The sequence below is a fragment of the Oryctolagus cuniculus genome, chromosome 3, assembly GCF_964237555.1.
Source record: "Oryctolagus cuniculus chromosome 3, mOryCun1.1, whole genome shotgun sequence".
In the NCBI taxonomy this organism is placed as follows: domain Eukaryota; kingdom Metazoa; phylum Chordata; class Mammalia; order Lagomorpha; family Leporidae; genus Oryctolagus; species Oryctolagus cuniculus.
Genome location: NC_091434.1, coordinates 105,522,362 through 105,537,519, shown reverse-complemented (window position 1 = coordinate 105,537,519; position 15,158 = coordinate 105,522,362). Strand labels below are relative to the sequence as shown.

General features: G+C 40.6%; 1 protein-coding gene across 4 annotated transcripts in view; it reads left to right on the top strand.

Annotated features, from left to right (window-relative positions):
- The window catches only part of THSD7B (thrombospondin type 1 domain containing 7B), a 1,008,953-nt gene that overhangs the window by 980,587 nt on the left and 13,208 nt on the right, over positions 1-15,158 (top strand). For all 4 annotated transcript variants that reach the window (XM_051849593.2, XM_051849594.2, XM_070071550.1 and 1 more), the window contains exons 22-26: positions 3,463-3,622; positions 5,402-5,575; positions 5,673-5,768; positions 8,320-8,402; positions 11,832-12,024. In XM_051849593.2, coding sequence (XP_051705553.2) covers positions 3,463-3,622; positions 5,402-5,575; positions 5,673-5,768; positions 8,320-8,402; positions 11,832-12,024 — 706 coding nt within the window. The remainder of the gene's footprint in view (positions 1-3,462; positions 3,623-5,401; positions 5,576-5,672; positions 5,769-8,319; positions 8,403-11,831; positions 12,025-15,158) is intronic.

Sequence of the window (15,158 nt, the reverse complement as noted above, 5' to 3'; positions counted from 1 at the left end):
CTAAAACACTTGCTTTTTTTGTTTTTCCTTTTGTTTTGTTTTAAATTTTATTTAATGAATGCATTTTTTCATAGACAAAACTTTAGGAATATAGTGGTTCTTTCCCCCATACCCCCTCCCCCCAGTTCCCATCCCACCTCCCTCTCACTCTCCCATCTCCTTCTTCATTATAGTTCAGTTTTAGTTTGACTTTATATACAGAGAAGCAACTCCATGCTAAGCATAGACTTCAACAATTTGCATCCACGCACGCACGCAACATATAGAATATAGTTTGGGCAGAAAATTTGCAGTCGATTCTCATATTACAATTCATTAGGGACAGAGGTCCTACATTGGGAGCAAGTCACAGTGACTACTGTTGTTCCTTTAACAGTTGACACTCTTTTTTATGACGTCAATGATCATCCGAGACTTTTGTCTTGTGGGGGCCAAGGCTATGGAAGCCTTTAGTGAACATAGACTCCATTGGTATTTGAACATGGCCATAAGCAAGTGGAAGCTCTCTCCTCCCTTCAGAGAAGAGTGTATCCTTCTTTGATGACCCTTTCTTTCCTCTAAGGTCTCAGAGAGATCCTGCATGTAGGATACTTTTTTGTCTTTCCATGCCTGAAATGCTCTCACAGGCCTTTCAGCCCAAGCAGGAGGCCTTAAGGGTTGATTCTGAGGTCAGAGTGTAAAACATTTGTTTTGAATGAACCCACTTTGAATTGATTTTGAACCCCCATTTATCTCTAAAAATTTTTATTTAGGTTTAAAATTATGGTGTTTTTGAAAAAAAGTGTTTTAAAACTGCCATAGAAATGATTAGAACAACTATGAGGTCAAGTGTGGAAATTGCCATTTGTTGTGGCCTAAGTGTTTGAGCCCCTTCTAACTTCCTATGTTGAAAGTGTGATAAAAGTGAGACTTGGGGCCACGGGACGATTAGGTCATGAGAGCTCTGACTTTATGAATGGAATTCAGGCCCTTATTAAAAGAGGGAGCTTGTTTTTCCCTTGGACCATGTGAGGATGTCTGGAAGGCACCAGCTCCGAGGAACAGGCCTTTATCAGGCACCAAACCTGGACTTTGCCTCCAAACTTGTAAGCAGTAAGTTTCCTTTGTTTAAAAGTTATACAGTCTAAGGTATTCCCTTATAGAAGACTAAGAAATCATCTTCGATAAACAAGTCATAATTTTTGTTAAGGCATCTCTAAAGGAGGGCATGATGCTCCAAATTTATGTGCCTCCTCAGATTCTTTACACTTTAAGTTGATACAATTAGGAGGAGTCCAAGTTGTACTTGGCCTTATTGGCTAGTATAGTAGACCTCCCTTATCTACATTCCAGGATCCCTAATGGATGTAAAAACCACAGAAAACACCAAGCCCTATATAGCCTATGTTTTTCCCTATACATACCTACCTGTGATAAAGTTTAATTTATAAATTTGGCACTGTAAGATATTAATGATAACTAATAACAAAGTAGAACAATTACAACAATATAGTATAGTGAAATTGCAAGCACCATCATTTTTGTTCTTTGAGGCCACTATTAAATGAAATAACACAAGTGCTACAATGCCTTGACAGTTGGTCTGGTAGTCAAGACAGCAAGTAAGTGACTAATGGATGAATGGTGTGAACAGCATTGATGGACCACACAAAAGGACATCCTAGATGGCATTGAGCCAGATGGTGTTGGAGTTCATCATGCTTCTTGAAATAGTGCTTAATTTAAAATTTATGAATTATTTGTTTCTGGAATATTGTTTCTTAATATTTTCAAACCACAGGTAATTGAACTGAACAAGTAACAAAAACAAGGGTAATTGGGACAGGGAATTATTGTGTATCTTTGATTCACAACTTCCTATGCCAAGAATCTTTCTCAGCATCCATTGCATGCCACTCTGACCTTCTAACCGCCTAGCCAGGACTTTCCCTTGTTGCCTATCAGCTATTGCCACTGAGCCTTGGTTTGGCTGCTGACAGGCTGGCTTATCAGTTTGTGAACCCACCTGATCCTCGTCCTGGAACATTATTGTGATTCCTGTATCCTGTATTCCAGTCTCTGTGAGAACCAAATCAGCTTTAGGGTCCAGGCAATACATCTTCTAGGTCCTGCAGAGGGGAACGGGTAAGGAGATTAAGCCCATTTTAAGAGTTGCCAGATTAATGCCCAGTAATGGGTTGTAGCATGACTGTAGCAACAGAAATTCAGACTGGGAAGCTTGCAGGCCCAAGCCCCCTAGGATAAGATCTCCCCTCCTCTTCCTTCTCCCTCTCTGTAGCAGCAGCAATAGCTAGGAAACTAGTCCTACCATTCACTTCTGGATTCGTGGAAGCTAAATACCACAACTTGAACGTTCACAGGAATTAATGCTTCCTAAAATCAATAGTTATCAACGAGAACTGGAAACAAGGAGATATTGCCATTTAAATCTCTCCCCTGCCCCTTCCTCACTTCTCATGGAAGCTGCTGAGGTGTGGTGATACTACAGGAGCTTTCTGGAAGGTGTTGGTCACCGAGACTTGGTTGTGATGACTCGTGCAGTGGAGGCCAGCTTGGAAACACACTACCTTGTGTTTGCTGCTCTTCTTTCGATGTTTCAGTTCTCTTGGCCTCTCACCCTTGCCAACCTAACCTGGGAAGCTTTGCCTTGTGCTATGGTTTCTAGGGGATCTGCATGAAAACAGAGCTATCCATTGAAGTTATCCAAATACCCAGTGGGCAGATTTTTTAAGTGTAAGCACCTGAATAAAACTGAGGAGAAGATGCTCATCTCTTGAGTGGCTGCCAGAAATCTTATGGTACAAAACCTTTCATCAGGCAGATGGCTGGGCCAGCAAACCACTATGAGTCTTCCAACTCTAAGCTTCTGTTTCATGAAACATTGCACACAATTTTTCTAATTGCTTAAAATATCTGAGTGGCATTGGTGTGAAATAATCTTCAAAGAACATTATTCAGCACAGAAGGCATGCTGGGAAAACAAGTTTTCATGGTACTAGAGAAAAACAGTGTTTTACTGGAAACCCCAGCATAATCCATCTGAGAAAGCACTGATTTCTGTACAAAAGGAAAATCAGAAAAATAAAAGAGAAATATGTGCCCTGTGGCTGTACATGGTCTCTTGGGGTGTGATTATGGATTAGGCCATTTTATCACACACACCTAGACAAATTAAGTATTGTTTTCTTTTTTAGTCAATCCTGGCTGAGTTCCAAAATGAATTCTCATATTCTGACTACATAAATTTGGTAGCATACATTTGCATTTCTATTTCAGCTTCTCCATAAGCTCCAGAAGTGTTGCTCTGTGCTGCTTTGTTGTTAACAATGGACAGAGAACTCCCAAGAGAAGGAAGCTGCCAAAAAATTCAGCGAGGGTTTTCTTAGGCAAATGGTGGCTGGAGCCAAAACTTGGAGTTGTTCATTTTTTGGGTAATTCTGAGATTGTCCTTTCTTCTCCCAGGGTGGAGACTGTGGGGAAGGAGTCCAGCTCCGCAGCTATTCCTGCGTGGTCCACAATGGTTCAGTCTCTCACGGGGCTACACGTGTGGAGGACATGCTGTGTGGAGAAATACCCTTTCAAACCAGCCTGCTGAAGCAGCTGTGTTCTGTGCCTTGCCCAGGTATGCAATTCGAAGACTTAGGAGCCCCTTTCCTGGTGATCTTTTTATTTATTTATTTTTACTGTTAGTTTTCTAGAGAATCTCTTTCATCAAAATGGAAATTTTTGGTTTAGCTTTATTTTTTTGTTGTGTTTATCACTTTGGAATTTAGAACTTTAATGGAGACAAAGTTGGCAAAAGAGGATGGGAAAGTGCTAGATTCGGAACTTCAAGAGTGGAGTTAAACACTTATCGTTGTCAGTTCACTGTGTTTTACCTGGGGCAGATTAGTCAAGTCCCCTTGAGCAATGGTTTCTTCAACTGGAAAATGTGTTGGTAATTCCTGGCCTAATGCTATCATGTTGGCCAGTACTCCAAGAATATTGATGGAGTCCCTGAGAAGATAAATCCTGGGGAATAGAGTGGAGAACAGATGAGGCTATGGATTTGCAAAAGCATTTTCTAGCCAGTGAAAATCTGTGTAAATGTGAAGGTCACTGTTAGGGACCTAAGATGTATGAGCTTAGTTATTTATTTATTTATTTATTTATTTTGACAGGCAGAGTTAGTGAGAGACAGAGAGAGAGACAGAGAGAAAGGTTTTCCTTCCATTGGTTCACCTCCCTAATGGCCGCCATGGCCAGCGCGCTGTGCCTGTCCAAAGCCAGGAGCCAGGTGCTTCTTCCTGGTCTCCCATGCGGGTGCAGGGCCCAAGCACTTGGGCCATCCTCCACTGCACTCCCGGGCCACAGCAGTCCAGCTCTGGACTGCAAGAGGAGCAACCGGGACAGGACCGGGGCCCCAACCGGGACTAGAACCCTGAGTGCCGGCGTCACAGGCAGAGGATTAGCCTAGTGAGCCGCGGCGCCAGCCAGAGCTTATTTTAATATTGATAACAGGGGCAGGTGTGTGGTGCAGCAGGTTAAAGCCCTGGCCTGAAATGCCGGCATACAATATGGGTGCCAGTTCTAATCCCAGCTGCTCCTCTTCCGATCCAGCTCTCTGCTGGGGCCTGGGTAAGCAGTGAAAGGTGGCCCAAGTCTTTGGGCCCCTGCACCCACATGGGAGACCTGGAAGCAGCTCCTGGCTCCTGCTTTGGATCGGCCCAGGTCCGGCCGTTGCAGCCATCTAGGGAGAGAACCAGTGGATGGAAGACCTCTCTCTCTGTCTCTACCTCTCTCTGTAGCTCTTTCAAATAAATAAAAATAAATCTTTAAAAAAATTGATAACAAAACTCGGATATATGATATAAGTTTATGGTGGCTTAATATTTCTTTATGACACAATATGTAATACGTAAGTGTGTGTATATACACACAAATATATGAGTATTAAATCAAATACCCTTTAGGTCAGTCGATATTTCATTTCAGTGACCTACTTACTCTGCTTTATCTGGTTTCTATGAACATCCATTTTATGATGTTATACTCATCTTTGAAAACTCAGTTCCTACAATCTTTACATTCCCCTTAAATTTTTTTTTATTATCACCAGCTGACACATAGTGTTCTTTCAATAGGAAAAATATGATGGGAAACAGAGTGATGGCAATCCAGTTTTTGAGATCCTCTTGTTAAACTAAATTAACCGCAACTTGCTTCATTATTCTAAGTACTTTCCAATTGGGAAATCGATCAAAATAGACCGTGTAGTACCTGTGTAGAACCACAACCTGCCCATATCACTACGCTATTACCAAAATCCTCTGCATGAGCCCCATTTGTATAAATGTTGCCAAGTGCCAGTTTCATTCTCTCCGCCTCGTCCTGTCCTGTCCTGTCCTGCACGACCATCCAGGAGACTGCCATTTAACTGAGTGGTCAGAGTGGAGCAAGTGTGAATTGGCCTGCATCGATGGAAGAAGCTTTGAGACTACAGGTCGCCAAACTAGGTCAAGGACTTTTATAATTCAGTCTTTGGAGAATCAAGACAGCTGTCCCCAACAAGTTCTAGAAACACGCCCTTGTTCAGGTACCACGTACACCTTTCATTCCTTCTGCCTTGATTGATTAATGCTTGTTCCATTTTCAACAAGATATAATAGAATTGATGTTATATTTCCCTGCAGGAGGCAAATGCTATCACTACACATGGAAAACAAGTCTTTGGAACAATAATGAACGAACTGTATGGTGCCAGCGTTCAGATGGCATAAATGTCACAGGTATTCCTGCCTAAGATACATGTGGGCACTTCGAAAATATCTCTGAGTGTTTGTGAGAAGAATTAACTTAAAAGTTATAGGCAAAGGATCACTGAGCTGGTCGCTTAGATGATCTTCAGGGCAAATTTCCATTAGACCTTCACATCTGAGAAATCAAATAGTTTTATTTGAAGCACCTTAATATATTAGATGACCTAAAGAAAATCCCCAAAATATAATAAAATATCCTTAAATGTCATCACCCAAGACAAAGGCAGAAAGATGTAAATTTAAAATAATGCCCTCAAAAAGTTTTCATCATGCACATTCTCAGTAAAAAAATCTTGAAGACATATCACAGCCTCAACTCCTACACTAGTCTGCTTATATATCACATATATCACATACTTAGAGGTTGGAATTAAAAGGGTTGATAAAGTTCAAATTTAAATATTATATGAATTGATGATACAAACATATAATATTGTTATAAATTGTAGATGCTTGTATTCACGGCCAAGAAAATTTAGATTTGAAATATTTCACTAAACCCTGGTTATTAGTTAATATATAAATATAGACAGAAGAAAAGGTCTTTCCTTGGTGACACTGAATACAGTTTGATGGTACAAATGGTATTCTCAATAATTTTAAGGAATTTAATTCTTTATTGTCATAGAAAATTAAATTGTCATTGGTTTTACTTAATATTGCAGCTGATGAGCAACGCACACAGTTCTGGGAGCATGTGTGTGAGAATGGAAGGAGGAATTATCAGCTCCTATTTTTTTCTTGTTTTTTTTTTTTTTTTTTTTTATTCTTGCACCGTTGATGTTCCTCTTTTTTTTTTTTTTTTTTTTAAACTTTTATTTAATGAATATAAATTTCCAAAGTACGACTTATGGATTACAATGGCTTTCCCCCCATACCGTCCCTCCCACCCACAACCCTCCCCTTTCCCACTCCCCCTCCCCTTCCATTCACATCAAGATTCATTTTCGATTATCTTAATATACAGAAGATCAGCTTAGTATACATTAAGTATGGATTTCAACAGTTTGCTCCCACACAGAAACATAAAGTGAAAAATAATAGATGATTTTTTAAAATGATGATGAAATCAGAGCAGACCTATTGTCATGATGTTCCTCTTAATGCATAGTTTATCCATACAGTAATTTATTTTTCGCTACTTGTCCATGTTGTTGTCATTAAAGCTAAATGTACTCCAAGTCAGCCTAGCTGGGAAGCCGAGGAAGGGTGTGCCGCTCAAGTCTGGGTGTGGAGTTCCTCCAGCACACTGTACAGCACGTGGCTGTCTGACAACTAAGCTCAGGCCACCCGGGTCACCTCTTAAAGATTCCTGGAGCTTAATCACATTCTTAAAGTTAGAAAAAAACTTCTATAGCTTGTGTGCATTGCAGTATGGTCTTCCTAATTCCCAAGAGATCTCCTCCTGCTGAGGAATTCTGATGACTGGTTTAAAGAGTGGAAGCCCCACCCCCGAACACAGCTGTTAGCAATCGGACTTAACAGGACTATGTGGCTATTGCCACCAACACCGAAATTATCAATTTAACATCTAGCTGCTAGCTCTGACCTGTAACTTCTGCTTTTCTTATTTTTGTTTTATTTTTGGACCACAATGAGAATTTAGCTACCTCATTCTCAGGGAAAATATAGGTCCTATACCTCAGGGAAAATGTAAGTCCTATATGGGTCCTTTGGGCCCAAAAAGTCTATCTGGCTCCAAAATCATAAACTTCAAATGCCTGACAGTTACAGTAATTCAAAGGCAAGAACTTATAAATGCAATTGCTATTATATAGCAGTTTAAATACTGCTCTTGAATAGTAAATCAACTTCTCAGTCTAATTATCCCTGGGCTTTCCTTATCTCCTTTGCTACCTTAAATCCACAAAGACAAGACTGGTATGGAGATAATTTTCAGATTATAGACATTAATTATCCTCTTCATTTGCTCAGAAATATTTTCTGAGTGCCTACAAGTACTGTGTCTGATTTTCAATTACTCCACCTACAGCTTTTTGCATTTGCTCTTAAGATTATGTGTGGGGATCTGTATGTGACTCTGTGTGTGTGTGTGTGTGTGTGTATTCTGGTTGTCTGGCAAAGGTTATCAAAGCACTTTATATTGTAGCTCCAGGAATTGATTAGTAAGCAGATATGTTGTCTGCACCTGAACTGTTTTTCAATACGTCTTGATTACCATGTAATTCTTGTCTGCCCCTGAAGTTAACGCTAAGATGTCACCAGTTCTTCTGCTGGTGTTGCCACACACAGACTGTGCCCTCAAGCTTAGCCACACAATAGACTCCCATTGTCAGTGGACATGTATGAAAACTCTACTGGAAACATCCTCACAGGTCAAACAACACGTCCTGGGATAATTGGTAAAGTGAGACTAGAACACAGAGTAGGCCAGTGGATTTTTTTAAAAAAGAATATTGTTACCAAGTGGCCAGTGCCAGAGGGAAAGTATACCCCTCCCCCAAATGTAAAATGTGTACCCTAGAGAAATCTGTAAACAGTGCTGGGATTTCCTTTGCAGGAGGCTGCTCCCCGCAGGCCCGCCCTGCTGCTATTCGGCAGTGTATTCCAGCCTGCAGAAAACCTTTCTCCTACTGTACACAGGTGAGTCATACACTCGAACCTTCCCCAAACACCGTGATGACTGAGTTACACTTCGCCCCGCAGCAGATCCACGAGCCCACGATACCATCTAGAGGCACTTCCAGGAGCAAGCGCAGTACAGGGCCTCGTGTTAAGGAAAACAGTCTTTTTTCTAGAAATCTGTCTGAACCCAAATGTTTCTTTCAGATACCCAATTTATAAGCTCTGTTTGCCAATATGTATTCTGGATTGATTTACGTCTTCTCTTCTTAGCCTTTCATACACCTAAACAATTCTGAAAGATATTATAAATGTTATTTGTATTTGCTATAGCTATATTGTGAAATTTATTACATTAGGATTACTACAGTGTGAGCAAGTTTTTAGTTCATTTCAAATAAGTTGAGCATGTAACTGCAGCTAAGCAGTTAAGCGAAAATCTTATTCCTCCTGTCCTCCTATAAATCTCATCTAAACAACAAAAAAAGTTTACATAAGGAAGCTGTTTTGGAGCAATAGATTAAGCTGCCGCTGGGATGCCTACATTTTTTTGTTGGAGTGCCTGTTTCAAGTCCTGGCTACTCTGTGTTTCTGATCCAGCTTCCAGACTCCTGCTAATGTGCCTGGGATGCAGAGTGTGACTGAAAAGTACTCAAGTTCCTGGCACCCACGGGGTACCCTTAGATGGAGTTCTGGCTCCAGGCTTTGGCCTGGCCTAACCCTGGCTGTTGCAAACATTAGGGGAATGAACAAGCAGATGGAGGATAACTCTCTGTCTCTCTTTTTGTCCCTTCCTCTCTGTCACTCTGCCTTTATATTAAAATTTTCTTTTAAATATTGAGGACTCGTGCCGTGATGTAGCAGATTAAGCCACTACCTGTGACTATGGCATCTCATCTGGTGTCTGTTTGTGTTGCACCTGCTCCACTTTTGATCCAGCTCCCTGGTAATGCATGTAGGAAAGCTGCAGAAGATGGCCCAAGTGCTTTGGCCCCTACACCCTTGTGGGAGACCCAGATGAAGCTCCTGACTCCTGACTTTGACCTGGCCCAGCCTTAGCTGTTGGGGCCCTTTGGGGAGTGAACTAGTGAATGAAAGATCTTGCTCTGTCTCTGCCTGTCTCTCCGTAACTCTGCTTTTCAGATAAATAAATATATATTTAAAAAATAAAATAAAAATATTTTTAAATTTAAAATTGTGTACACTTCTTGAAGAACTAGGTTTCTTCTTTTAGTGTACATATTTGAAAAATGTTTTGATTAAAAATGACTGAAGCACTCAATCTTAATTTATGACTCTTCCACTTTAAGGTGTGTTAATCCTTTACTACTGAAAACACCTTGGTTAAACTTGCAGAAGAGAATAGAAGGAAACTATATTGGGAATAGCTTCATTTGGGGTAAAAAATGTTTCCAAAATAGAAGTCATAGCTTTTCACCAATTGTCTGATGGGCTCTTTAATGAAATGTAATTTATTTTTTCTTGAACCCTTGACATATGTGAGTGATTGGTTAAAGCTTTACTCTCAACTTAACAATAGAGATGCATCTTGAACAGGTGGCTTTAATAACTGAGCAAATTTTCTTAATTACATTTCTCGACTCAATACCAGATGATACCTTCCACTAAAATCAACAAAAACACTACAGTCGTTGTCATTATTATGTGATGGCAATCAGTAATAAACTCTGTGCAGGTATTAAAACATGCTTTTCTTAACTTTTTCATTTTTAGGAGGCAGTTATGCTTGTTTACTCTTGGTTTTTGTTACTCCTCAGTGCCATGTGTTCAACAATTAATAACCTAAGTAGAGTTGGCTAGTTGATGAGGACTGGCAAGAGTGGTTATATGAGGCCAGGGTCTGTTCAGAAATGCCAGATAAATAGTTTCAAATAAGCCATGATATATAATATCAAAGACACCAGGTTGCATAATTTTGTCTTAAATTTTTACAAATTTGTATTGATTGGGGCCAGCACCATGGTTCACTTGGTTAATCCTCCGCCTTTGTCACCAGCATCCCATAAGGGTGCCGGGTTCTAGTCCCGGTTGCTCCTCTTCCAGTCCAGCTCTCTGCTGTGGCCTGGGAGGGCAGTGGAGGATGGCCCAAGTGTTAGGCCCCTGCACCTGCATGGGAGACCAGGAAGAAGCACCTGCCTTCTGGCTTCAGATCAGCATAGTTCCAGCCGTAGTCGCCAGTTGGGGAGTGAATCAATGGAAGGAAGACTTTTCTCTCTGTGTATCTCTCTCTCACTGTCTATAACTCTACCTATCAAATTAAAAAAAAAAACAAATTTGTATTGATTGATTTGAAAGGCAGATAAAGAAACAAGGGAGAAAGCTCCAACCTACTCCTCAAATGTCTACAATGTTCAGGGCTAGAGCAGGATAAACTGCAACTCAGGAACTCCATCCAACTCTCCCACCTGGGTGACTGGATTCCAACTATTTTTGAACCACTGCTACATCCTGGGACCTGTACTGGAAGGAAGCTGGAGATGGAACCAAATATGAAACCCCAGTGTAGGAGGCCATGGGTGTTTCAACTCTCATCTCAATTGCTAAGTCAAATGCTTGCCATGATATTCATAATATCATTTATTTTCTTTCTATTCTTCCCTATTATCTGTATGTTTGCTGGAAAAATAAATTATTTTCAGACTCAGTTCCAGAGTGGACTTTCATCATAGCTTCTCGGAGACATTCTCTGTAGTAGAAAATGTCCAGGAATCCCCAAATATGAAGGACACATTGTCTCCATGCCAACTAGGCTTATGGTGTGGTATGGCACCTGAGTCATTACAAGGAAGGAGTAAGTTAGATAGATGGCATCCTTCTCTTGAATAGGTATGCCTCGGGTGGACTCTCCTTCCTCCTTGGACTGCCTTCCTTGTGCGAAGAATCATGCCTATAGGCAGACAGCTTGTTTGGACAAGTTCGTGGTCACTGGTGAGCCTTTCCATTGGTGTTAGAGGCACTCCACAGTCGGGGTAGTGACTGCTCTCAAGGAGCAAGTAATGCAAAGACCACATTGCGTGGTATCTGATGCTTTACTTCTCAGTAGAAAGGGCAGGCTGGGGCAAGTGGCCAGGACTCTGTAACAACTTGGGGAAGAGTGGAAGATAATTTGATTAAGTGCTATCAACATCTCCAAAAGAGAGGAGAGAGCAAAGTTAATGCACTCTGTTCACAAAGAACCATTATTTCATATGTGGAAGGTGTCAGAATTGTAAACATATTAGAAAAGCCTGACAAGTTATTTAATGCTGACTTTGGAATTCAGAAAGGAACTATGTATTTGATTTTCATCTCATTGGAAAGTCAGTTGCTGAAAACCCTAAATTGCTATGGCATATCGTGCAAATATTAAGTGAGTTCACCGTTAAAATGATTTCTTTATTTATCTACACAACTCGCTGTATAATCTTAAACATATTTTCTATGCTGCAGGGTGGAGTCTGTGGTTGTGAGAAGGGCTATACAGAGATAATGAGATCAAATGGTTTCTTGGATTACTGTATGAAAGTACCAGGCTCAGAGGATAAAAAAGCTGATGTGAAAAACCTTTCTGGGAGAAACAGACCTGTGAATTCCAAAATACATGACATTTTTAAAGGATGGTCTCTTCAGCCACTTGATCCAGGTGCGTTTCCGTCGTGAATAAGAAATGCCGATTTTTCAATGTAGGGTGCTTCATAGTTTGACCACTTTACTACTCAGGAGAAAAAGACGGGCAGAGGAAAATTGAGCAGAAGAATTAGGCCACATGGTCTACGTCAGGTTCTCTCAAATTCTGTGTTGTGTGATAAATGATGTGCTATATGTATAAAATGTTTTTGTGGCGGTTCAGGAGAATTCTGTGAACCTTCGTCTCAGAAATGATGAGTTGCACAACAAGATATAGTCATTGCAAATATCCTTCACCTCTGAGTCACCTCTATAAAGGAGTCTGCTTTTGCAACTGAATCTCACATATAATTGAAGATAAAAGTAACCCCGGAATGGGAAGTCAGGAACTTATAGGAAATGTCCAGAGAGGCTGTCTCACTTGAGAAACAGCGGTGAAATGGTGAAGATCACTAATTTCAAAAGCAGATGGAACTTACTGGCAGCATGGACTACAACCTACCTGCTTTGTGATTAGCTCTAATTTTCATAACTTCCCTGCAGCTCAGTTTTGTCCTCTATAAAGTCAGTTTAATGACACTTGCCCTGCAGGGCTGCTGTGGATATTTGCTCAGGTTAAGTATCAGGATTATAGTGTTCTAAAAATGGTATTTAAGAAGGACAGGATTGAGCACTTATTGACTGCTTTCTGTATACCCTGTGGTTCTATGCTGGCTTGTGGCATGGCTTGAATCACCTCATTCCTTTTCTGGAAACTAATGAGATATCCTTAGTCACAGTTGCGAGACTAGGAAACTCAAATCTGCACAGCAAACTTAATTTTTCCCAGAACACACTGCTAGTAAGTGACAGAGGAAGACTTTAAAGGCAGGTCAGCAAGGCTTCGACATTCCTCTGGAGCTTGCTTTCTGTTTTGTGAAGTGTGAAGTGGAGAAACAAGACTCTCTTATCTGTGCCTACCCTATTTACCTTTTTAGGAGACAAAAAGCTGTGAATGACTGAACAAGGCAATATAACATAGAGAGCAAAAGAGGGAAGACACAAGCAAAGTCCAAATACCCTGGGCACTTTCCTTCCACACTCTAGGTCGTGCCACACCAGTACTCGGTGGTGTGTTTAAATGACGCATAGAACAAAGCACAGGTGCATCATGCCTGGGACCTCATAGGAGGCATAGGATTTACATTCCTCAACCAAAATTTCAAAAGATTTATTTCCTGGGGCTGGTGCCGTGGCTCACTTGGTTAACCCTCCGCCTGCGGTGCCAGTATCCCCTATGGACACCGGGTTCTAGTCCCGGCTGCTCCTCTTCCAGTCCAGCTCTCTGCTGTGGCCTGGGAGGGCAGTGGAGGATGGCCCAAGTGTTGGGCCCCTGCACCCACCCGCATGGGAGACCAGGAGGAAGCACCTGGCTCCTGGCTTCGGATCAGTGTAGCTCCGGCTGTAGCAGCCATTTAGGAGGTGAACCAATGGAAGGAAGATCTTTCTCTCTGTCTCTCTCTCTCACTGCTGAATCTTATCTGTCAAATTAAAAAAAGATTTATTTCTCTTTTAACTAATTTTATTTATTATTTATTTTATTTGCTTATTTATTTTAAGGACTTTATTAATACACTAGAATCTCAGGGTCCTAACAAAAGCATGATAATTACTATAACACAATGCTCATCAATTCTCATGTTAATGTAATATTAATACAAAGAGAACAGATTCAACATAGTTTATAGATACAAGTCTCAGAATATGATGACATTTCCTCCCTCTCCCACTTCTTCCCTCCCTTCCTCTCTCCCCCTTTCCTTTGCCCCCCTCTCTCTCTCTTGTTCTTTGTTTCTTTCTAATTTTTGAGATATTATTTTTAATTTACATTATAGTCATAGGCTTAATGTTCCAATTCAAGTAAGGAGCTCAACAAATAAAAATTAAAAAGACCCTAGTTCATTGGGAATCTAAGCAAGGGCTAGAAACAATAATCACATGAAAATATGGCCATTTCAGTGCTGCCATGGTGGCGTAGCGGATAAAGCCGCTGCCTGCAGTGCCAGCATTCCATATAGGCTCTGGTTCGAGTCCCGGCTGCTCAACTTCCCATCCAGTTCTCTGCTATGGCCTGGGAAACCAGTAGGAGATGGCCCAAGCACACCCACGTGGGAGACCCAGAAGAAACTCCCTGCTCCTGGCTTCAGCTCAGTGCAGCTCTGGCCATTGTGGCCAACTGGGGAGTGAACCAACAGATGGAAGATCTCTCTTTCTCTCTCCCTCTCTCTATGCCTCTCCTCTCTCTGTGTAACTCTAACTTTCAAATAAATAAATAAATCTTAAAAAAAGAAAATATGACCATTTAACTCTTTTGCAGATTTTAACATAATCACAGGTCATTAAAACTATAAACTTTGTTTATATCTTTGCCAAACCAATGTTAAAGAATGATATGTTGCTATAGTTTCCACAATATTTTAAGAATGACCACTATAGCTTATTCAACTTTTATTCCCCCATACATCTGGGAATGCCAAATATGTTTTAAAGCATTTCATGCATTTATGACTAAAGAAGTAAATTTAAAGTTGAGGGGCAATGTGATATGAAATGTAACCAAGTTTACCTGTAAACCCACTCTCAGAAACAAAGTATGGAAAATGAGTCATCAAATCTGCAAGTGGGGTGCTTAACCTTTAAGTAAACAACCAGCAACATAAACTGTGTGTGTGTATGTAACGGTAGATATACTCAGGATTGTCTATGTATGTACACACATGTATATTGATATATACAATATTGTATATCCATCCCTATGGTTGTATGTAAGCATGCATATAAATAGATATTTAGTCTTGGAGAGAGTTTGTAACTTTCACTAGGCTTTCATGCTGAGATTATAAATGGGATCAAGCTCTCAGTGAGGCTATTCTCATATTTATCTCTCACACATTCAACTTAAAATATTTCTCTACATTTTTCTCTCTTTAAGAATTTATCATGCAGATGTAAACACCTATACTAAAAGGCGTGTGTGACTTTTATTCATTACATGATTGCTTACTAAAGCAAATGAGCAAAAACAACCTAAATGCTCATAAGTAGAATGAAAGAAAAGCAAAAATATAGTAAAACTATGCGGTGGTATCATGTGGATACTGGGGTCACACT